The sequence below is a fragment of the Microtus oregoni genome, unplaced genomic scaffold (assembly GCF_018167655.1).
Source record: "Microtus oregoni isolate MIOR12 unplaced genomic scaffold, Mior012 000003F_ref0000135, whole genome shotgun sequence".
Taxonomy (NCBI): domain Eukaryota; kingdom Metazoa; phylum Chordata; class Mammalia; order Rodentia; family Cricetidae; genus Microtus; species Microtus oregoni.
Window position 1 is genome coordinate 15,318,035 of NW_024543062.1, and position 21,778 is coordinate 15,339,812.

General features: G+C 50.7%; 1 protein-coding gene across 11 annotated transcripts in view; it reads left to right on the top strand.

The window, feature by feature from the left end:
* Positions 1-21,778, top strand: part of Rimbp2 (RIMS binding protein 2) — a 186,842-nt gene that overhangs the window by 155,660 nt on the left and 9,404 nt on the right. For 8 of the 11 annotated variants that reach the window (XM_041648165.1, XM_041648166.1, XM_041648167.1 and 5 more), the window contains exons 11-20: positions 2,277-2,428; positions 3,693-4,148; positions 5,427-5,573; positions 7,043-7,201; positions 9,514-10,224; positions 11,613-11,730; positions 15,366-15,550; positions 16,098-16,266; positions 17,829-17,932; positions 19,315-19,386. In XM_041648165.1, the coding sequence (XP_041504099.1) occupies positions 2,277-2,428; positions 3,693-4,148; positions 5,427-5,573; positions 7,043-7,201; positions 9,514-10,224; positions 11,613-11,730; positions 15,366-15,550; positions 16,098-16,266; positions 17,829-17,932; positions 19,315-19,386 (2,273 nt within the window). The remainder of the gene's footprint in view (positions 1-2,276; positions 2,429-3,692; positions 4,149-5,426; positions 5,574-7,042; positions 7,202-9,513; positions 10,225-11,612; positions 11,731-15,365; positions 15,551-16,097; positions 16,267-17,828; positions 17,933-19,314; positions 19,387-21,778) is intronic. The other 3 variants (XM_041648168.1, XM_041648169.1, XM_041648170.1) reach the window with 1 other exon arrangement.

Genomic DNA, 21,778 nt, shown 5'->3' on the forward strand with positions numbered 1-21,778 from the left:
ATATAGTTGTCCTCTTGGCTAAGGGAAGTAGACCAAATTTCCGGGGAGAAAATGGGATCTTGGGGATGGGGTGGGATGGGGGTAAAGGGAGATGGGGAGAGAAAAGGTAGAAGGGAAGGAGGGGGGACCTGGGAAGCACCTTCAGTTTTGAATGAGTTTGTTATGTAGGCGGCAGATAGAGAGAAGCAGACATGTAGAAACGCATCACCAAACTGGACACTTAGGGCATCCAGCCTAGGTGACTGGAGTAGCCGGACTGAGGGAAGAACAAAGGTAAGTTTGTCAAACCAAGAACTCGCAGGCATCCAACCAACAGAAATCAACAGGGGAAACTGAGGCAGCTGGCTAGATTTCTGGGTTGAGTTTTCTCGGTGTTTGAGCCCCACCCCCAGCTTCTCTCTCTCTCTCTCTCTCTCTCTCTCTCTCTCTCTCTCTCTGTCCCTCCCCTCAGACAGTTTTATTGTGTAGGATAAACAGTAAGCTTTGCTGGAAATGGTTTATCTTCCACCTGTTCACACGGCACAGTGCCTTTAATCCCTTAGCAATGAGCAATTTTTCTCTCTCCCTGTTATGGAACCAGGTCAGCCTGATCCTCAGGGGAATTTTAGGGAGATTTTGAGCCAAGCATGCTTGGATCTGAGATAGTGGAAGGCAACCTCACTTCCAGAACCATTTTTTTTTTTTAAGCTAAAACAGCTCATGACGCTTCACAGCCCCGAATACATTTCTCTTCTCTCCGTTCAGATAATGCTTTCTTGGGAGAATTTTAGAAAGTGCCTTCTCTGTTTCCTAATGCAAATGCCACTTACAATGCACTTTGGTTTTCTTTTCTGCAGCCCTAGTTTCCACCTGCTGTCTCCTTTGAACCCCGACAAGTTTCCTTTAGAATTCCTCATGCTTTTGTTTATCTAAAGTAACTCACACTATTTGCCTTCATTGTTCAAATATATCCTCTTATGAAACTGAGTTCTGGATGATTTGTTTTGATGCCGTTCCACCTTTGGTTGACCTGCCATTGTCTCTGTGGTGAGTCAGCTGTCACTCCTACTGCTACCGTCAGAGTACTACTCAAAGAAGGGCTTTGGAAGCTCATTCTGAATGCACCTTCCTTAGACAAAGGTCACTCATGAGCCACTGGGGAAAAATGGACTCTGATCCAGGCTGCGCTTCTGAGACCTTTGCTTCAGTAGAGTAACATAGACCTGTGCCACAGGTACATGCTATGGAGGGAAGGATCCAGCTTCTAACCCTAGGCAGCAGAGCAGATTTTCTGAACCTCAGTTTCCTCATTTACAAAATGATGTTGGAGACACCATTTATAATATCAGTATGAAATGATGTACAGAAGTCCTAGGACTCTGGTGAGGGTCAAAAATACATAGCATACAAAGTACACAGGGTGGCCGGCATGTGGACATTCCCCGGTGAGTGCTATCCTCCTCTGGGATGCCTTAGCCAGGTTTGTGACATGTTTGGCCTTCTTCCTCTTGAGCTTATGAGTACATTCCTTCCTAAATGAAGCTCTCCAGACTCTCAGTCAAGAAGAGGTGAGAAACTGCACCCCAAGTCTAGAGTAAAAAATGTTCTGTCCTTGGTGTCTGAGGGCAGATGGACTTTACCTTACAAACACTGAAATGGCTTGAAGACCTGGCCAGTACTTACCTATGACCTGAATTAGTGGCTCTGGACATATTTTTTTTCTGAGATGCAGTGAGCATGGTTCACATGATGTCAGTCCACAAGGAAGCCACCAGTCTGGAGACTTGCAGTATCTGGGCTTTTTCTATGTGAGTTTTCCCAGTTCCATAGAATAGTCTGATGGGTGGTTTGAGGTCAAACATTGCTGTCTCTAGAGTTTGATTAGCATGAAGGCGGCGGGTGGCAACAGTCAGGAGGAGAAGGAGTAAGAGAGTAAGAAAAGGGAAGAGGGGTGTGTCAAAGGTATCTTTCCTCTGGAGCCATCCCAGGCTACTTGGCTTCCTAGCCCCTTGGCAGAGGAAGCTCCATTCAATTGGAGCACAAGGGCAGGCTTCTCAGAGGCACAGAGAGGTCCTCCCCTAGATGCAGATGAATAGATGCCAAGGCTGGGAAGCAGCACAGCTTCCATGGGCATCGAGCTGAGTGCTCGCCTTCACTACCTCCAATCTACTGTTTACATCCTTGGCTCTATGTTCCTTTCTCTTCTTCCTTGTCAACCATATGGATGGCTCCTCTTCCAGGTGTGACAGAGCCCAAGGACCATGCTCTGACAGCATCTGTCCCTTCTCTCCTTCCAGGCCCCCCAGCCCCACCCCAAGATGTCACCGTCCAAGCTGGGGCCACAGCTGCCATTGTTCAGGTCTCCTGGAAGCCCCCCGTGCTGACTCCCACTGGGCTGTCCAATGGAGCGAATGTCACAGGATATGGAGTGTATGCCAAAGGGCAGAGGGTGAGCATGGGATGCGAGGCTCTACTGTGCAGGGGTAGGCTTGGGGAAGGAGGAGGGGGCAGATTCTCAGGGGAGAATCTGAGGCTCTTCCAGCTCCAAGTCTCTGCCAGCCGGGCCTTCACTCTGGGGACTGTCTGCCACAGATCTGAGAATGAGGAAGTCCCATCCTGTTTTGGTTCCACCTGGGTCCAGTGTCCTCTCTGCCTCCCTCACCTCTGCCTTGCTCCACTCCACACTGAATTCAGCAGCATCAGGCTCCCAGGCTTGCCAGTTTTCAGAGACTATGTGTTAGCAAGTTAAGACCCACCCAGGCAATCTTGCGTTTGCAGGGGAGCAGACCTGGACTCTGAGAAATAGCTGTGTCTCCGGTGTCCCCAAGTGGAGAACCCACCATCTTAGCTTGCCACCCCTTTCCTGGCACATGGAGCAGAAACTCTAACCTGAGGAAGGCTCTGCAAAGCTGCTGTTTATCTGCCCACTGCCGTCTTAGAAAGGGCTTTTATTGCTGTGCAGAGACATCATGACCACGGCAGCTTTTATAAAGGAAAACATTTAATTGGGCTTGCTTACATTCAGAGGTTTAGTCTATTATCCCACATGGAGGCACACGGACAGGCATGGTGCTGGAGAGGTAACTGAGAGTTCTACATCATACATCGGGACCAGAAGGAAACAGGAAGAGAGAGAGACATTGGCCCTGGCTTGAGCATCTAAAACCCCAAAACCTATGCTTAGTGACACACTTCCTCAAGCAAGGCCACACCCACTAATAGTGCCACTCTTTGGTGACTAAGCATTCAGATATAAGCACCTAGGGAGGCCCATTCCTATTCAACCCCCTACAACTGTTGCCACCCCGCTCTTCCTCCCAGTGACAGATTGGGCTGCCTAACTTGGGTGTGAGGGCCCCAGTCATTTCTCCCATGATTCACCTCTTATAGGCTGTAGGCTTTACAGGTACAGGAAGCCACCCCCTGATCCCCTCCCTACAGCTGTGTCAGTAAGCAAGATCGCCTTCAGATCCCTGTGGAACCCTGCATCTGGTCTAGAGACGGAAGAAGAAAGCCATGCTTCATTGATCTCAAAACCTACCTGGGTCCTGGACTCCCAGAGACTCTTTGGTTTTGTTAGCTCTATGAATGACTTGAGCCAGATGTTGGGCTCAAGATATTGGCTCTTTTCTGCCAGATGTCTGGCTTCAGGAGAGGTCACTGCTGGGTCAACACATGCTGACAGCCTGTGACATGGCTTTCTCTGTGTGCAGGTGGCTGAGGTCATCGCCCCCACAGCAGACGGCACAGCAGTGGAGCTGGTCCGGCTGCGGAGCCTGGAGGCCAAGGCCGTGAGTGTGCGCACCCTGTCTGCACAGGGGGAGTCCATGGATTCTGCCCTCGCAGCCATCCCCCCTGACCTCCTGGTGCCTCCAGCCCCCCACCCGAGGACTGCTCCCCCACCAAAGCCATTAGCAAGTGACCTGGATACCAAAGACCAACACCTGGGTCCCCACGTCAAAGTGGACGAGTCCTGGGAGCAGAGCCGGCCACCTGGCCCCGCACATGGCCACATGTTGGAACCACCTGGCATGCACAGCGCTGGCCCAGGCAGAAGGTCACCCTCACCCAGCCGGATCCTCCCTCAGCCACAAGGAGCCCCTGTGTCCACCACCGTTGCCAAGGCCATGGCCCGTGAGGCTGCACAGAGGGTGGCTGAAACCAGCAGGGTAAGTTGGGTCTTCCTAGTAGGTTGGACCCCGTGCTCTTGGTGGGGGGGTATGACCTGTCCCTGTGCCCGGCAGGTAGAGACAGATCTACCAGAGAGCACTCTAGACCTCAGCCTAGGACTGTTGTCCTGAACTGGACAGGGCCTGTTCTTTCATTGCAACTTTCATATACATATACATTGCCTGAGTATATGTGTGTATATTGCTGGGGAGGGGCTATTGTGACTGTGGAGATTGGGTGAGGTTTGGACAATGATAATGCACCTACTAAGTCACCTATAGGGTACCCCTTCCCCACTACTGGGGGAGTAGGACCCAGGACTGAACTGGCCCAGGACCTTCCCATTTCTCCCAGATATTTGGGGCAAGTTAGAGTTTCTCCACCAAGGAGGCAGCAGGACCTACTGGCAGGACCCTCTTGGTGTCGGGTTGTTCTGTGGGCCTTGCCAGGATGGTGACCCCTGGAAATGTCTGCCAAGGCTGGGGCACCCTCCTCTCAGGGCCCAGGTCAGGAGAGCAAGGATACAGGGCCAAGGGTCAGCACTGGAGTTGCAGGGACCTGGGAGGATGTTTCTAACATAAGTTCAGTCCCGTGTATCCCCACGAGGGCACAGGGCTACCCTGACCCCAGGGCCCCAGAACCCTTTAGGAAACCAGAGGGTCAGCCTGTCTGTGAAATCTGATTTGTAAACAGCGGCTTCTGATACTTATAAACTTGTGAGCTTGGGATCTCTGCGCTGAGGCTTAGTGAGGCTGGAGCTGTGTTGGAATCACTGGATGGTACTTATGGCTGAGGAACAGAGGATCCCAGGGCATCCTCAGAGCAGATCCAGAAGAGTCCAGTAGCTGTTAGGATGGGTCAGAGATCCTTCCTGGGTTCCTGCTTCAATGGCATGGTCACTGTCTAAATAAGCCAGGTGAGGTGAGCGATGGAGGAAGAAGTTTCCCACTGAGGGAAGCTCAGAGTGATCCAGGTCTCATGAAGAGGAGGAAAGGTGAAGGGAATAGCTGGTCCCAGGAACCTGGACCTCATGGGAGCCATCCTCCAGTAGCAGCCTGGAGCCACATGCTTAAGGGGTCACAGTCCAGCATATTTTATGCGTCTACCCTGAGGGAGTCCTCAGGGCTCAGTGTGTGTGAGGCCTCTCCAGGGTACCTCTGGGAATCTCCTTGCCCTTCTCAGGACTTGGGCCGAGGATAACAGCCGTGTGTGCTCCTGGGTCCCCATCCAGCCTTTCCCCATATGCCTGCTCATCTTTGTCCCTTTCTCTTTCCAAGTTAGAGAAAAGGAGCCTCTTTCTAGAGCGAAGCAGTGCTGGGCAATATGCCAACTCAGACGAGGAGGATGGCTATGCCTCCCCCGAGGTCAAGAGGAGGGGTACATCTGTGGATGACTTCCTGACAGGGTCAGAGCTGGGCAAGCAGGTGAGAGTGTGTACCCCTGCATCAGCCCTTGGCTGGCAAGGCCTTTAGCTGGATGCATAGGCGCTTAAAGTTATGAAGACATTGCCCTAACCTGTCTTGGGTGTGTGCCCGTGTGTTCATATATGCATGTGTGTGTCCAGGCATAAGTGTCCAGGTATGCACATGCATTTGCAGTGTATGTGCTTGTGCTTATTGGATATATTCATGTGTGTAGAAGTGTATATGCCTGTGTATGGGTGTGTATGGTGTGTGTGTGTGTTCCTGTTTGTGTATGCTCCTGTGTGTATGCGTGCCTCTGTGTGTACCTTTGTACACGGATATGTATGTATGTGTATGTGTGTTTATGTGTGGACATGTGAAAATGTGTTCCTGTGTGTCTATGTGGGTGTGCATGTATGTGTGTTCATGTATATCTGTGTATGCTTGTGTGTGAGCGCATAGCTACTTGTCTGGTATGTATACGCATGAGTATGTTTATTCATGTGCTCATATATAGTATCTATGCACATGTGTCATATGTACATGTAACTGAATTCCTGTGTATCATTGTATACATGTTTATGTGCACAGAAATGTATGTGCATGTGTGTGTACATATACATGCATGTCATCATGTGTTCCTACGCATCCACGTGTCTCTGTATGAGTACATGTATGTGTATTGGGATGAGTGTGCATGTGAGCATATTTTTATGTGTGTTCTCATATGTGGACCTATACATGCACATGTGTCTGTGCATGTGCATACACATGTACATCTGTTTACTTTCCAATGGTTCTTTTAAAAGCCTCAGCGTCACCCCGGGTGACCACCTGCCCTGTCATGTCCTCTTGTGTGACACTGTGTAGTCATGTACACGTGGGTGCCCTGGCCCTCAGCCATCTGAACTGGCAACGTTGGGCTTAAGCCTCTGTTCAGCTAGTGAAGTACAGAAGTGACAGGTTGGAAGTTGAGCATCATAGGATGTGACTTACCAATACCGCTTGCTCTGTCTCCTGCAGAGTCCAGGATCCTCATGCCTGTCAGAGTGGGGTGACCCCGTGCTGTCCTCTCTCTGTTGCTTAGACAAACTCGTGTCAGGTTTTGTTTCCTTCACCAAGATGAGCTGGGCATGCACTGTTTCCCGCATTCCTTGTTCCATGGGCTCTACACGTTGGTAAATATAGGTCCAGGACTCAGGGAGGATAGCCTGGGAGCCTGTGGCATGCACAAGATGTCCCGTCAGGAGCTGACGACATACACAGTGGTTAAGGATAGTTCCTTCAGAAGACCCAGGTTGGAGTCCCACCACCTACATGGTGGCTCACAACTGTTTGTAACTCTAGTTTCAGGGGAGCCAATGGCTTCTTCTGACCTCCACAGGCACTGGGCACACATATAGTGTACAGACATACATGCAAAACACCCAATACACATAAAAATAAATAAAAAGAGGAAAAGCTCTATCTGTGTGCCTTTTTGACCACAGCCCCACTGTTGCCATGGAGATGATTACCACACAGAGAGCAGCCGGGGGTCAGACTTGTCGGACATCATGGAGGAGGATGAGGAGGAGCTGTACTCAGAGATGCAGTTGGAGGATGGGGGCCGACGCCGGCCCAGTGGCACCTCTCACAATGCCCTCAAGGTGAGCACTGGGCTCATGACAGGGTGCCCCAAATCTAGGGGATGCTCCCTTCTGCCCTTTTGCTGGGATTGTTTTATGGTTGCATTCAGGAGTTACCTGCTGCTCCTGTCTGTTTTGCCAAGAGGGTCTGGGTACTGGAATTTGGGGGATCCATTTGGAACCCCTGGACACAGCCAACACTGTAGTGGGAAGAGAACAGAACCAGCCCAAGCCTTACATGTTCACACAGTAGGTGCAGCTTCCGGATTAGCACTGAACTGGCAGTGTGGGACTGGGCCCCACACTTCTATGAATGAGGAAGACTCCACGTGGGCTAGAGCCATGCCACTGAGGCCACAGGAGGCCTAGGACAGCACACTCCTGGGTCCATCACCCAAACCCCATACCAGGAAAGAGTCCACACCATCTGCCCCTGGAGATCTGAGATGGAAGGGTGGCTACTTCATCAAAATGGGGGTGGGGGGTGATGAAGCCTGCAGGGCTGATTTCTGCAGATCATCCTGCGCTATGATGGACGGACAGAAGACAACATTCATTACTGCTGTCTACTCAGGGCCTCTATAGGGACCATATGAAGGTTTTACCCATAAAGGTCCTTGCAGGGACTTTGGGGACCTCCATGAGGTCCTGCATGGTATGACTTACACTGTTCCCTGTGCCCCTCCCGCAGTGGGTCCCACACAGGCCTCTTCTGAAGACTCCTGACCTGAGCCTCCTACCTGTCCTGGGCTATGTTCCAGAGCAAGAGCCACCTTGAAAGTGCTCATGGGTGGGTCAGGGAAAGGCATACACCTGTGTTTTGCACCTTCCAGACACTTCTCTGGACAGGGGAAGATATTAGAAGCTGCCTCCCAAGCACTGCTTAGCAAAGGAAGGGCCACCAAGGGTGCTGTGAAGCAGGAGGTGTGACTCCATCCATCCCTCACCCTCTTATAAACAGCCCAGCACTATCCTAGGGGAATTAGGGTCAGGGTAGCCACAGGGGTGTGCCACTCACCCACAGGGCTTCTTATGGGTGTGGGTTTCAAATTTTTCCTAATAACTGCCAGTAGCAGTTGGGAGTGGTGGCCACACTAGCCCCACAGTCTCACATGGTAGTGACAGGCTAAGCCAAGTCAGGTTTCCTGGAGGGACCAGCGCCCACGGCCCTTCATCTCCAACTGGCTCGGCTCACCTGCCTACCCCACGGTACCCTCTTTTTCAGCAATCATCCTTCACCTTCATAGTGCTCAGCACACCTGCGCCAAACATCCTTCAATGCGGTGCTATAAAAGAGAAAGATACATGAGTTAGCAGATTCTGTGCCCATCCACTTGTGGGCAGTGGCACAAGCGTACAGTAGACTGCACTAGGAAACAACCCCCCCACCATGGTCAGAGGTGTCCACAGACCAGTGGGGGCAGCTGGCCATCATGGGTACTCATTATAAGATATAACCCTAGATCTCAGCAAAGGATAAAAGCAGCTTTCCCAGAGTCAGCCAGATCTTCCCAAAGGGGAATATGGAGCAGTAGTTGGCACCAAAATATGCCCTTTGGAAATAGACAGGGGCCGAGGGCTGCAGCTGGTAGGGAACGGTGCCCAAGGAAATGTAGGCTAAGGCTGGAATGCAGGAGGGTTTGCATAGCAACCTCAAGACTAGCTTGCTCAGTGCCAGCTGCTGAGCCCAGATGGGCCAGATATGATAAATCCATCTTAGGTGCAGAGGCAGAGGACCTTGGTCCTTTGTAGGCACCAAGTAGGCACTGGGTCTGCTAAGGCGACATTCACTAAACTACAGGTACGCTTCAGCTAAGGGAAAGGAGGGTGGCAATCAGCTGTGGCGCTAAGTGCTGGGAAGGCAACAGTCCGCAGGACCAGACAGGGATACAGTGGGGCCACCTCCAGCCACACTGGGCATTCAATGGCAGTTGCCCCTGGGCTGCAGGGAGTCAGCCCCAGTGGCAGACAAATTCCCCTCACTACTCTGGAGAACCCCTCAGCATAGGAACAGGCAAGGGCCTGGGAGCATTGTTTCCTCCCATCTGGGCCACCTTTTTCTCCCTCTGGCTCACCCGCATGGCGTCTGCTCCTGACGTCCCGCTGTCTCCTCTGTGTGCTGTCCCTTACCTTCTGCTCTGCACCCACCACGTGACCCATTGCTCCATCCCAGAGCCCCAGCAGGCATGCTGCAGGTCCCCCATGAGCAGAGGCTGCCTCACGCTGCGCCCCCCTGCCTCCCTGCCAAGACTAATTCTGTGTGTGTTTTCTCTCCTTCCTCCACCGCCTCATATCTGGTCATACACCGCTCTCTCACACATGCTGTCCCCAAGGAATGCCATAAGGCTAGGAGTTTGGAAGGCGCTTTCCTGGAGCAGCCCGAGTTCCCCCAACAGCCCCACCGCAGTAAGAGACTGTTCAGTATCCCCGAGGTAGCTGAGGAGGACACGGAGCATGGCGAGCCGCTGCTCAGACAGGGCATGGGGTCCTCCAGAGCCAGGGCCTTGTTGGCTATGGAGCGTGGGCCGGCGCGGTCCTGTTGGGGACATCCAGTCCTACAGGGTTCCTGGCTCCCTGCAGAGCACAGGGGCCCGGGCATCCATATGGAGGATCTCTTTCTGGAAGACAGAGGCTGTCGGTTCAGCCGCTCGGCCACCAGGAGCCCGGACAGTGGTTTGGACTGTGGCAGTGAGGAGGAAGAATCTCGGTTTAGTTTCAGGAGCACCTCGGCCAAGTGCAGTCCAGGCCCTGGTCACTGTCCATGTAGGAGAAGCCCAAGGCCCCTGCTGGCCCGGAGGCGGACGCTGACCCGACAGAGCAGCATCGAAGAGGACTTTGGGGAGCAGGTGGACCCCAGTGACGTCATCAGGAGCGATGACGCCCAACTCAGCCCGGAGAGGCCCGTGCCCAGGAGGGATGGCTGGGACGAGGCCAGCGACCACGAAGATTTTCGGGGTGTCTGGAGGAAAAGCCCAGCCATGCCCGACAGTAGGGCAGCTGAGCGTCTGGCACAGCCTCCTCCCCGAGTGGCAGACGGCCCTTTGGTGTGTCAAGTAAACCATCCTCCCCGCGCGCTTGCCAAACCAATCCGTGCTCTCATCCTTTTGTTGGTTTTGCCTTTGGTTCGGGTTTTGGAGTGCATCCGGGGACTCTCTGGGCCGCTCTCTTTGGTTCTCCCTGCATTTTTGATTTCTTCAGTCCCATTGCTTCCCAGCTGCTTGACCATCCTGAAGGTTTTCTTGCTTTGGAGTAACAATCTCCCCCAACAGAATCAGCGATGGTTACGGCTGCTTTACTTAAAGGACAACTGAATCTAAGTTTTAATTAAGGGTTAGCTGAACTGCTAAGTATCTGGAACTCGAGAAACACACAACCCCTCACCCCCCTAAAATGATCCTTAGGGGCCCAAGGAGGATGGTTGGTATGATCAAAGGCTTTTTGCCCTTGTTGTTTTGGCTTTTTAAGTTTTCCTTTTTTCCTTTTGGCTTTCATCTATAACTGTTTAAAAACACGGAGAATAACCAGGGAAGAAACTCAGTTTCGCAAATTGTTCCCAAAGTCTTCCTCACCCCAATCTCTGTTCCCTGTGTCTACCACACAGCAGGGAGGGGTCATCCGAGGCTTCATACATTTCTGTAATTGTATCCTCTCTACAACATCTGCGCCCCTGCTGTGGTCAGCTGCCATTGGGCACACAGGTGGGCCATCAACAACGCAGCAAGCCACCTTCTGATTTTTGCACTCTTTGACGTGTGCACGCCAGGCCCTGCCTGCACCCCATGGCACCTGTCCCATTGGCTCCTGAGTCCTGGGAACGGCTACCAACAGGCTGATTCTTACCAACTTGCTTCCCTTCAGTCAGTTCTGCCCCTTAGTCCAGACGGGAAATCAACATCTCTAGACAGAAGGCCTGCTGGAGCCCAGGTTAACCACAGGGCACCATCAAAGCCGATAGTTACAGGCACTACCCTCTGAGGGTCCAGAACCCTCCAAACCCCTTCTATCTGTGAGGGACTTTGGGAACTACAGCAGTGTATCTCTGGTACTGTGACACTTGAGGGTGGGACAATCAAACCAGGAGAAGGCTTAACTGACATGGAGCCTGAGCTGTAAACCACAGTCAATTTGCTTCAGTGGATTTGGCTTCAGGAGCAATAGCATCAACCAAAAGCTTCCTCCTATGACTCCTTTTGACTCCCAGCCATACCAGCCCCACTGCGGTGAGTCCAGAGTCCAGAAAGGACCCTGATGTAGAAAGCAGGCTCCTGGGCCTGGCTGGCTCCTCCCCCAGGTCACTCAGCTAACCTTTCAGTTAAAAGCTACGTTTAGTTGCCTTTAGTGCTTCTGCTTCTGATCCGGATTGATTTGGCTTTAACTCCTCTTTTCCTTCCAAGGCTGGCCAGATCTAACCACGGTGTTCTCTTGGGTCTAGATTTTAGGAAACCCCGCTTTGATGGGGCGAGGAGACCGGATGGATCATGTGAGCCGAAGGTATTCTCACAGTGGCGGAGGTCCTCAGAGGCACCGGCCGGCGATGGCTCCATCCATTGGTTAGTGGCCTGATCCCTATCATACACTCTCTGTACACCACCTACTTAAGAACAGTTCACGGGTCACACATTAGGGCTTTTGTACTGGGTCAAGTGCCTGAGAAAAACAATGAAGAGGAAAAAGGACAAGGGGACTCATAGTGTCAGGGTTCAGTCCACTGTGGCAGGGAGGATGTAGGAGGAGGTTGGGAGGGGAGACACAGAGAGAGTGGGGAGAGGAGGAAGAGAGAGAACAAAATACTCTATCTACTGGCTTGATCCTTTCCTCTCTTATGTCATCCACCCCAGTCCCTGGGATGGTACCTTCCACATTCCCACATGGAGGACACAGTTCCTCCTGCTAAATCCTTTCTGGACCCACTCTCAGAGACATACTCAGAGATGTGCTTTAGGAATTTCCTGGAAGAGAGAGAGAGAGAGAGAGAGAGAGAGAGAGAGAGAGAGAGGTTGAGTTGACTATATACCCCAAATATCCAGATGAGCTCCTGATGAGTGGAGTCATCTGAGGTCATAGGTCATATTGGTGCAAGTCTTGATAACACTTGGAAGCTGAAAGTGTCCTTAAGACATGTATGTGCTCCCTTTCTTACCCACCACTGGCCCCGCCCCCTCGCCATCCACCTCAGTCCTATTCTCTCACCCACTCATGAGACTTGGGCTTCCTTTTCTTATAAACCATTTGGGATTCAGTCAGTGGGACTCAAAGCTGTCCTTTGGCTGTTGGTTGTCATCAACTCATGCTAAGGGTGTCTGCAGATGGGGGCGATAGTGCTGCCATTGGCATAGAACCATGGTCACAGTAATTCTAAGAAGTGGTGTTCGTGAGGTAACAGGGATCAGGAGGATCCAAATAAACCAGGCTTTTGTGAACACACACGCACACACGCATATACGCACACATGTGCATGCACACCATAGGAAAGACACTAAGCAGGAATGGTGGGGACAATACCAGGTTCGCCATTTCAGAGTGGAAGAAAACCTGCTCAGGTGACCCAAATTGGAAAGGATTCAAATCACAGTGAGCAGGAAATGTTGGAACATGATTCTTTCCCCACCCCAAGAGGAAGCCAAACAGCAGTAGGAATCCCTTCTGGGCTTGTCCCTTCTGCAGAGAAGCATTTGCTTCTGCAGCTCTGCTTTCATCACCAGGCACCTGCTTTACCCTTAAGGATGCCATGGGATGCTGGACATCCTCAGCTCATGGAGTGAGACCCACCAAACCCCACCCAACCACCGCCACCAAAACCTGTCTTTACTAATCCGAAAGATAGCAAGAGGTGTATGGCCAGACTCAAAAAGCAAGGACCCCAAGATAAGCTGATCAGTGCAGGGCTCTGCTCTCCCAATCCTAGCCAGGCCAAATGTCCCTGACAAAGTGAGCAGAAAAGGGTTTGGGCTGTCCTGTTCAGTGGGACTTCGGTCCTGAGGCTTGAGAGCCAGGGCCGACCCACTCAGGGTTCAGCTCCTGCTCTGCCAGCCAAGTTGCCTGCTCAGTCTCAGTGTTATTGTTGGGCAAAGAAAGGGTGAAGCGCTGCTGGAGATGTCACACGACCAAATAAACAGGCTTCTATGAATCCCACCACCACCCCACCACTCCATGCAGAGATGTCATAGGCAGGAATAGACATTTCTATGGGCACTGAGATTTATGTTATTTAAGGAATTAGAGTAGAATTCCTACTTCAGTCTCCCAGGCCAGGAACTTATTGCTATGACCACAGAAAGTCAGGGACAAAAAAAAAAAAAAAAAAAAAAAAAAAAAAAAAAAAAGTAGGGACATCCCATGCCCAGCATGCCCAGATAGATATTCAGACATCCTTGTCACTGAGAGCTTGGGAGAGCCTGCCTGCACTGTCCTGTCAGATACCCTTGTCAGTAAGAGCCAGAGACAGCCTTTTCTGTCTTGGTTGGGACCCTTGTCATCGAATCTTATGCAAGGTTTGTCTGGATTCTTAAGGTGAAGAACTCGAGAGGCTGCAGGCATGTGACTGGCCCCAAAGAGAGTAATGCCGTGTAACAAAGATCACACCCTTCATCCTAATACTTGAAAGAGAATGAGCCCATGGCAGCTCCCTTATCTCTTCTTAGTTCTTGTAGTCACCCAAGACTCTGTGTAAAAAAAACATAACTTAAACCCAGCACTTTTCACGGTGTGGAAAGACAAACCCAAGTGCCTGTGAACAGCTCGGAAGGAAATATCCATAACATCCATGTGATAGGCCTGTCACTCACCAAGAACACATGCAGGTGGGCCCAGCAGTCAGTGAGTATTAACCAGGGCTCAGGGGTCAGAGAACATGTTTCTCTGCTCCTCAGTTCTCTTTGCATGTTAAAAGAGTAGCCATTAGGGTCTGGAGAGATGGCTCAGTGGTGAAGAGCAGTTGCTGCTCTTGCAGAAGACCTGGGTTCATTTCCCTGCACCTAATAGCAACTCACAACCAGCTGTGACTCCAGTTCCAGGGGATCTGGCGCCATCTTCTGGTCGCCATACATACATAGTTCACATATAAAATAAAAGGTAAAATTTAAGGAAAAACGTCAGTAATTAGCATTTTAGAAACCTGCCATATTCCAAAAGCATTAGTTTTTCTTTCCTAGAGGTAGTGAAGTCTTCATATCATATTTTCCTGGGTACACTTTAATAGACAGTGGAGCCACAAATAAGAAAAATAAGGTGGCTATTAATATTCCGATTTCTAACAATAATATTAACTTTTATTTCTTGTCACAACCCCCTAAACTATAGGGCAGCCAAGCATCAACACTGATTTGGAAGTGCCCTGGAGCCAATTAAAGCAGCCAAGAGGGGTGGAGGAGGGGCATGGCTAGAGAGGTAGCTCCATAGTTAAGAACATGTATTGCTCTTCTAGCGGATGTTTGACTTCAGAAGCTGCATCAGAAGACTCATGACTGCTTGTAACTTCAGCTCCTGGAGGATCTGACTCTTCTAGCCTCTGTGGCCCCTGCACCCATATGCGCATACCTACACATAATTAAAAACAAATCCTTTTTAAAAAGTGTCATAGTGGGAAGGGCAAAGGTTCTAGTTGCCATCTTTTTAAGGGGTAAGATTATGGTGCAGTTTAGCGTCCGCATGAGAGGAGTCCACAATGGGCACCTCGTGGGTATAGCCAGACAACCGTACAGCTCATGATGTCAAGTGACCCTCACACACACACACACATTAGGATCCTAAACAAATCGCAATTAGATACTCAAAAGGCATGGATTCCCTTCGGTGGAGGGTGTGTAACATCCAGATCTGGGAGAATGGCGCTGTCCGCCATGTTGAACCCTGAGATGTGAGTGGTAAATAAACTTAGAGTTGGCCTTGTGCTCTGCTGAGAACCCAGGAAACATCTCACGAGGGTCACACCTGCACTCTGAGGGGACCAAACCCCTATTCTGTCAGAGCCACTGACCCAAGGCTTTTAGCTCAGACGGCTTTCTCTCACTTTAAGGCTTAGTTTGGAGTGAGGTCCTGTTCTGAAGCAATCCCCAGTCTACCTCTGGGGGATTTCGGGCCCCAGGGTGAGCCCAAACTGACAGAGAGGAGCACCCAGGGCTGCCCTTTCCGCAGAGGCACCCCTGGTGTCACACCGTCCCTCTGCTCTGTCCCCTGCATGCTCTAGATGAATACACCCGACGAGACCGCCTTTCTCCAGACTTCTATGATGAGTCAGAAACTGACCCTGGTGCTGAGGAGCTCCCGGCCCGCATCTTCGTGGCACTGTTTGACTATGACCCACTGACCATGTCCCCCAACCCTGATGCTGCTGAGGAGGAGCTTCCCTTCAAAGAAGGACAGATCATCAAGGTAGTGATGGCTGCGGTATGGTGGGATAGGGGGCCGAGACTGGCAGTGGGGCTGGAGTGGTGCTTGTGCAAGCATGGGAGATCGTAGCCTCTAGACTTCAAGGGCTGGTGGAGATGACTCAGGGCTGTGAAAGCCTGGAACATAGGCTAGACATTGCCGCTGCTCCACCTAGGAAGAGGGTCACTGCTTTCACCTGTCTGCCTGATGGGATTGTGCACGTTCCTATGCACGCAAACCTGCCTGCCTAAGTGTGTTCTGTGTACTTCGTGTACAATCAGAGACTATGCTTACAGATCCTGAATTTGAAAAGCAGAGGTTTCTGTGTCCTACACCCAAACATCAGGCAGGCACACCAACAAAGGGGAGGGGTGAGAAGGCGAGGAGCCATGGTCACTGGGCCAGTGGGCCTATGACTGATGCAGGTCAAGGGTGGGCTTTGAAATGTGTGTTCTAAGCAGTTTGGGCTTGAGGTGCGTCTGCTGTTGGTGGGGCTAAGGTATGGCTGAGCCAGTCTATCAAAATGCTCTGCTGTCCCCAACGGCTCCAGGTATATGGAGACAAAGATGCAGATGGCTTCTACCGTGGGGAGACCTGCGCCCGGCTCGGCCTCATTCCCTGTAACATGGTCTCCGAGATCCATGCAGACGATGAGGAGATGATGGACCAGCTGCTGAGACAAGGCTTCCTTCCTCTGAACACACCTGTGGAGAAAATAGGTGCGCACAATCCCTTAGGCTTGGCTTTAGAGCAGCCCATAGTGGGGTGTATGGGGGGAGCCTCAACCCCCAGAAGCACGGGCCGCACAGTCCCTCCGAGTGTCTGATATTGGGGGGGGTTGCTACCCCCTCCCTTCTTGTTGGGTAGAACTCACTCTGCAAGCCAGTACTGCAATCCACCTGCATGCTTTAGGAGCATTTACTACATCCTAGTATTTGTTCTAATATTTGTGCACACACAATGCACACACACACGCGTGCACACACACATGCAAGTGTCTTGATGGGTGAAGTGCAGCTAAAAGGCTTTGTTTCCTGTTCTAGGTTTTTTTTTCTGTTGTAATAAAACATTATGAGCAAAGATGACCTGGGGAGGAAAGGGTTTATTTCACCTTACGGTCCACAGCGCAGCGCTGAGGAAAGGTAGAGCGGGATCTGAGGCACAGACCAGAGCGGACTACTACTTTACAGGCTTGCTCACCCTGCTGCCTTTACAACCTAGCACCCAGGGGGGTCACCACCCACAGAGGGCTGTCCCCACCCGTACATTAATCATCAATAAAAAGATTCCCCTCCCCCCCAGACTTGCTCACAGGCCAATCTGGTGGAGGCAAATCCTCAGTCGAGGCTCCCTTTCTCCAGTGTGCAGGTACACTAATAAAAGGCTGTAGGGCTCTCTGGAGAAGGATGGGAGGAAGGTTGATGGTAAAACCTGTCGGTGCCGTAACGTGGCTCTTCCTCATGGGGTCTGCCTCCCCTTTATTCAGGGGGCTTGGGATCTGTAATTAGCTCAAGTCTGGAAACTCGCTGATGGGCTGTGATTCTCTGTTAGTATGATCCAATACAGCCTTTCTTTCATTTGTTTTAGAGTTTCTCTGCTTATACAGATCACACAGTACCTGGGTAGGCGTATCTGTTTTGTTCCAAGGAACACCATGATTAATGAGCCTGTCCCCAGAGTCAGGCCATTGTAGGCGTTGTTTTGCCGGTGCTGTCCATCATGATAGCTATGCTCACCTTGCCTTTGGTGAGACAATGTTGCCACCTGGCCATGCTACTCTGAGTGGTGACTCAAAGACAGCACCCCCAGCATACGTGATGACTCACCAAAACTGTACCGAGTTCCTGCACACCCAGCAGCTGGTTTCACCAAGAGCTGTGTTCCCTAGCAGTTAGTCGCAGCTTTAGAAGCTTGGGGTGGGGCCTTGCGAGCCTTGTAAGTTTCCGAGTGTGGTGAGCCATCCAAGTTTGCCTCCATCTTCCCTGTAGGAGGAAAGGTTTCAATTCAAGGGGTAGCTGTGGCTTTTTTCCAAAGCAATGGTCAGAGCCTCATGGTACCTACAAGGCCTTCCCAAGCTGTAGCCACCTGGTTGCACTCACTTTGGGAGGAGGTCCCCTACCTCATGGAGCCCCCGTGGCATGGTAGTCCCAAGGGGGAATGTCACTGTGAAGGTAAACACTGGAGGCTGAGACCATTTTCCCAAGCCAGGGATGTCAGCAGCTCACACACACCCTTTGGGCACTGAGTGGCCTCTTCACAACTAGATCTTCTGGTTTTGCAGAGAGAAGCAGAAGAAGTGGCCGGGGTCACTCTGTGCCCACACGAAGAATGGTGGCTCTCTACGACTATGACCCGAGGGAAAGCTCCCCCAATGTGGATGTTGAGGTACCAGCCCAGAGGTCTTTCACACTGACCTGGACCTGCTCCCAATGCCTTCCTGGCTAAGCCTCTCATGGGTGCCACACTTGGTCCATGTGCCTTTAGGCCGCGCTCTTCCCTGAGCATTGTAGAGAGGGAGACCCGGTGGCAAGCCGCGTCAGAGATGGCAGTCACATTCTCTGGCTCACAGACAGCTGCAGAAAACACAGGTCCACGTTTTCAGTTACCCGTGGCCAGCCGAGGTCCAAGGATGCCAGTGGAAACTCCAGAAATCAACGATGAATGAGCAAATGTCCATCCTTAGCCACACCCACAAACTGTCCCGCCTCATTCCACCCAGCTGGGAATCACCCTGATCCAGCATAGTGCACGAGTCTGCTTCTGAGAATGCAAATGTGCTAGCCTTATCTAGGGTACTCTTACGCCATTGTGTTCTAAGTTCCTATCCATCTATTAGGGTGTCTAGTTTACAACTGTGTCATGAAGATGTTTGCCAAAAATACACGTATAGTATGTCGCAAGTGTTTGATGTCATGAGGACAGTTATAGTGGCAAATCCTTGTCCCTGTGGTCCAAGTCTCCCTGCAATAACTATAGAAGAGCGACCTATGACCCACACTTACGGCAATATGGAGTCCCTTTTAGCAGAGAAACCGACGTCACTGTGGCTGATGATCCCTCATGTGCATATGAAAGATGAGAGGGAGGGCGGGTGTTCTGGGTGCCTGGGACTGCCGGGCACCCCATAGCATAAAAGCAGAACATGATCAGAAATAAGAAAAAAAAAAAAAGAGTTGCCCACCCCTAAACCAGACTGAGCTGAATTCCTGCCCATAGCTTTGCTTATCAGCTGCTGGCTGGGAAACCTAATCACTTCCTCTTATTAGAGACACAGTCATGTTTGCAATCATCCCCAGGAAGCTTTCTGTTTCTCCCTTCTTCCGGGCTCTATGACCATAGTCCAAAGGGTCTAAGGACAGTTTGATTCCTGGATACGTTCTCTGCTCTCCCCAGACTGGGACCTGACACTTAACAGATGGGTGTTGAACTGATGGTGGGGCTGGGCGATTTTCTTGGTGCTCAGAGGTTGTTTGCCAATAGTCCTCATTCTCCAGTCTTCCAGGTGTGTAGAGTTACCACGTGACTAGAGTTCCTGTGCGTTACCAGGAGATGGCAATGACCTTTAATCTACACGTTTCTCTTAGGTTTACTTAGAACAGATGCCCCCCACCCCAGCTTTGAGCAGATAATCTCCCTCCCTGTCCCCTCAGCTTTGCACCCTACATCCTATCTTAGGTGAAAGACAGATTAATTCCCAAAGAATAGAAAGAATCCAGGGCCTTGTAGGATGCTCCTGTGTCACAACATTCTGTCTTCTGTCTTTGCAGGCGGAACTTCCATTTTGCACAGGAGACATTATTACTGTTTTTGGTGAAATCGATGAAGATGGGTTTTATTATGTAAGTTTTTGGAACATCGAGAAATGCTGTTCATTTTATCCCAAGCACTGGTTTGCGCTCTCTTAAAGTAGCACATAAGCTGTGATCTGTTTATATCATGTTCTGAAGCATTTGCCTAGTTTGCTGTGCCTCTCTGAGCTGAGTTTTCTTTTGTATATAATATAGAAATCTGGGGGCCAAAGTGACACATGGCTACGAGCCTGGGACATGGGGGACTGAGACAGGAGGATTGTAAGTTCAAGGCAAGCCTGGGCTATATAGCTAGATCCTGTCTCAAAAACTGAAAAGGAGAGGAAGAAACAATGAGAGAAAGGAGGAAGGACAGCGAGGGAGGGCAGGCGAGAGGAATGAAGGGGAAAAAGAAGAGGAGGAGTGAGGGAGGGAGGAATGAAGAGAGAGAAGAGGAGGAGGGAGGGAGGGAAGGAGGGAAGGAAGCTAGCACTGTGGTCTCTTGCTAGTCTCTACTAATTATAGTATTTTCTGTGTCTACAAACCATAGACAAAGCAAACACAAAATTGCCACCATCCAAACATTTACAAAACAATTTGATTTTCTAGGTTATTTATGGCCTGGGTGGTGGAGTTTCTCTCATGGAGAATAGGACATAAAAAACAAAACAAACAGGTGGACCAGCCCTAGCTTTCCCCGCCTCCTCTCACCCACAGCCAAACCCTCAGGTGGACCAGCCCTGGCTTCACCCACAACCCGACACCAGAGTCGCTCTTCCTGCTCATTCCTGTGTCAGCCACGGTGCCTCCCTCTTCTTCTACGGCTAATGAGTAAAGGAGCCCATACACAGGGTGGGCTTGACTTCCTGCTCTGTGTCTAGCTGTCCTCTGCATGTCCCCCACCCCTGTGACCACTCTCTGTGGTTGCCACCCATGGCCACCTCCTCTTGGGAGTCCTGCTTCTCCATATAGTGGTGGATGCTCCCAGAGATACCCCCCCTCCACAGCCTCAGGCACACAGGGTTTTAGAGGTTCGATCCTCTAAGCTGCCGAGATTTCACAGCAGGTTTTAGTGGGGTAGCCACACTGCCATGCAGATTTTTGGTGAGCTTTCGACACCCCATGTGGGTTTTGGTGGGATAGCCACACCTCCTTGCACAGAGTAACAATGTCTTCCTGTAGGCCACAGTCTACTGGTTAGCTTTTCATTTGGAGCAGTGTTGGGCTATGAATTTGTATGAGGTCACAGTGCGTTGTCTCATGAATGGTGTGTTGAAGGCGGCTTACCGCAGTGAGCTACCCTTCCTTCTTCAGTTCCGTGCCTGTTTCTCACGTGCTGACTTGTGGCTATGTTTTGTTTTCTCCTGAGTTAGAACCTTATAAAGATCCTTCCTAAAGTGACCTGTCCTGTGCCGGAAGAGCTTGCTCAGAGCTTAACAGAACTTGCTTCTCTTGCAGAAGACCCAAGTTTTGGTTCTAACCCCCCATGCCTGGTGGCTCGCAACTGCCTATAACTCCAGTTCCCTCTTCTACCCCTCCTCCATATGCACACGCGTTACATATACTCACACAAGCACATAAATGGACACAAATGGAAAAAAAAAACGAATCTTTTTTTCAAAAAAGAAAGCTGCTCTCTTAAATATCTCCTCCATCCATATATGCTAAATTTGACTGGTATGGAGGATTGCATAGACTGCAGCTCTTGGGTCTGCTCTTTCCATCTCTGTATTTTTATAATATGTTTATAATATATTCAGGGTTTTATAATATATTCAGTGAGCCTTGGCTCTATAGCAGACCCTCATTCCTCTGTTTAGAGAAAGTCTATGCCATATTTAGGTTAGGCTCAGGGGAAACCGTCATGTCTGACAGGGAACAGTTCCTGTCATCTAACAAGAGAGTCAGAAATTTATTTTTATTCCCTTTTTATGGGTCTTTACATTATTAAGGGTACTATTCTCTACCCTTGAGCCACAATCCCAGGCTTTAGTTTACTTTTTCAGTTTGAAAATGTAAGAGACACAGGAAGACACCCTGTGTCATTCAGGCTGGCTTCCTGAGTGGCTGGGTCCCAGACCTGCACCTGTAGGCCTGGCTGCACAGAATCCCTCCCTCTTGGGATGTGTGTGGTCTCCATGAACTACTGTCATGAGTGCACGTCTGTAGTCATCAGCTGATTCTCGAGTGCTCCAGATGATGACTGTTTAGTCTCTGATGTTAACAGCTGTCACCTCCGTTTGCTGTCTTACTGTCATAACAATGCTGGGAAACGTGTCTGGGTAGCTGGCCTGTGGCTTGCTGCAGACTTCAGTAGCAGATGTGTCTGCACAGGGTAGACTTCCTTCTTCCTGATTTAGCTTACTAAATTCTTTTTATCATTAACCCATTGACTGTGGAATATGTACGCACATAGATGAAAATGCACGTAAGCACACACACA